Below are 1359 nucleotides of genomic sequence, written 5' to 3'. Positions count from 1 at the left end.
CCCGCCCCCCCCGGCGCCCCCCCCCCCCCCCCCCCCCCCCCCCCCCCCCCCCGCCGCAACGCCAACGCCAACAACAACGCTGCCGAGCTCAGCGCCAGCCCCGGCCCCCACTAGCCGCCCCGGCCCGCCCCGCCGCACGGGGCCTGGCTCTGGGGACGGCCCCCCCTGCCTGGCGCAGGCTAGGCGGTGGGGGCCAGTAGCCCCAGCATGTCCCCAGGGTGGGGAGCCCTGGTTCTGGCCTGGAGATGGGGCGCGGGCTGCCTGCCCCCCAAGTCCCCAGTGCTCAGAGCGGGAAGGCAAGCGCCCCCATATCCAGTATCAGGTTGGGGGGGTTCCTATGAGCTGCCCCCCAGCTGGTGCAGGGGCAGTTCTGCAGCCTCCCTTGCCCCCTCCAGCCGGTATGAGGGGGCCAGCCCCATGGGCACTGCCTGCGGCAGGTACGAAAGGGCAGTTCCTCTGAGCTCCCCGAAGCTGATGTGGGGGGACAGTTCCTGCGAGCTCCCCTCCGCCCCCCTGCAGCCCCCCACGGGGCCGGCACCAGGCTGCGTGCATGCTGCTGTCGCTGCGGGGCCGTGGAGCTGGACCCGCTGCCTCGCACCGTAAAGGGACCCCTGCTCCCCCACAGCCTCTGTGCCCGCTAAGAGCAGGGTGGATGGGACCGTGGCCCCAGGAGCCCACTGCCTGCATCCGTCTGTCCGCCGGGCCATTGCCCTCCTGGCTCCCTGCCGAGCCTGGCATCAGCGTGCCCCTGCCCAGCGCGGCATGGCACAGCTGGCTCGAGGGCAGACGGCGGCTCTGCTTCCCCCGCGCACCTGTGGCCGGCAGCAGGCACCGGGCTCCCAGCCGCCCCCGTGTATAAAATGTACATTGGAAATATTTATATGGACGCACTGTAAATACTGTTTCTTTGCCCTGTGTGTGTGACCTGCAGCCGAGGAGAAACGGCCAATAAAGCACCCTGCCAGCCCTGCCTCGGTCCCGTCCTGTTCCCGCACCCGGTGCCGCCTGCGCTCCCTCGCGCGGGATCCGGCCCCGAGCTGCGAACGGCAGCGCCGCAGGTACGAGCTGTCGGGGTGGCCGTGGCCGTGGCAGAGGCAGCCGTGGCCCCAGGAGATGCAGCAGAGCCTTGGCGGGTGCGTCTCGGTGCCCGAGGGAGGCACCAGAGCCAAGGGGCATGTGGGGCACAAGCCACGTGGGCCGTGCGTCTCAGGAGCAGGTGCCGGGCTTGTCACAGAGCCGAGCAGGGGCCTGAGGCCTGCGAGGGGGCCAGGGCAGGGCCAGGCGGCTGCGGCACATGGCAGCAGGGAGGAGACGGGGACACGGCCCCACAGCGACGTGCTGCAGGAGGAGGGCACTTGC

General features: G+C 71.6%; 1 protein-coding gene across 1 annotated transcript in view; it reads left to right on the top strand.

Moving 5' to 3' along the window:
* The window catches only part of LOC109291056 (arf-GAP with GTPase, ANK repeat and PH domain-containing protein 3-like), a 42845-nt gene extending 42004 nt beyond the window's left edge, over positions 1–841 (top strand). The window contains exon 9 of the mRNA XM_019507916.1: positions 45–841. Coding sequence (XP_019363461.1) covers positions 45–114 — 70 coding nt within the window. The 3' untranslated portion in view covers positions 115–841. The remainder of the gene's footprint in view (positions 1–44) is intronic.
* The last annotated feature ends 518 nt before the right edge of the window (positions 842–1359 follow it).

The sequence above is a fragment of the Gavialis gangeticus genome, unplaced genomic scaffold (assembly GCF_001723915.1).
Source record: "Gavialis gangeticus isolate Ggan-Ray unplaced genomic scaffold, GavGan_comp1, whole genome shotgun sequence".
NCBI lineage: Eukaryota > Metazoa > Chordata > Crocodylia > Gavialidae > Gavialis > Gavialis gangeticus.
Note: the sequence above shows the minus strand (reverse complement) of the source record. Positions and strands in the feature narration are given on the sequence as shown.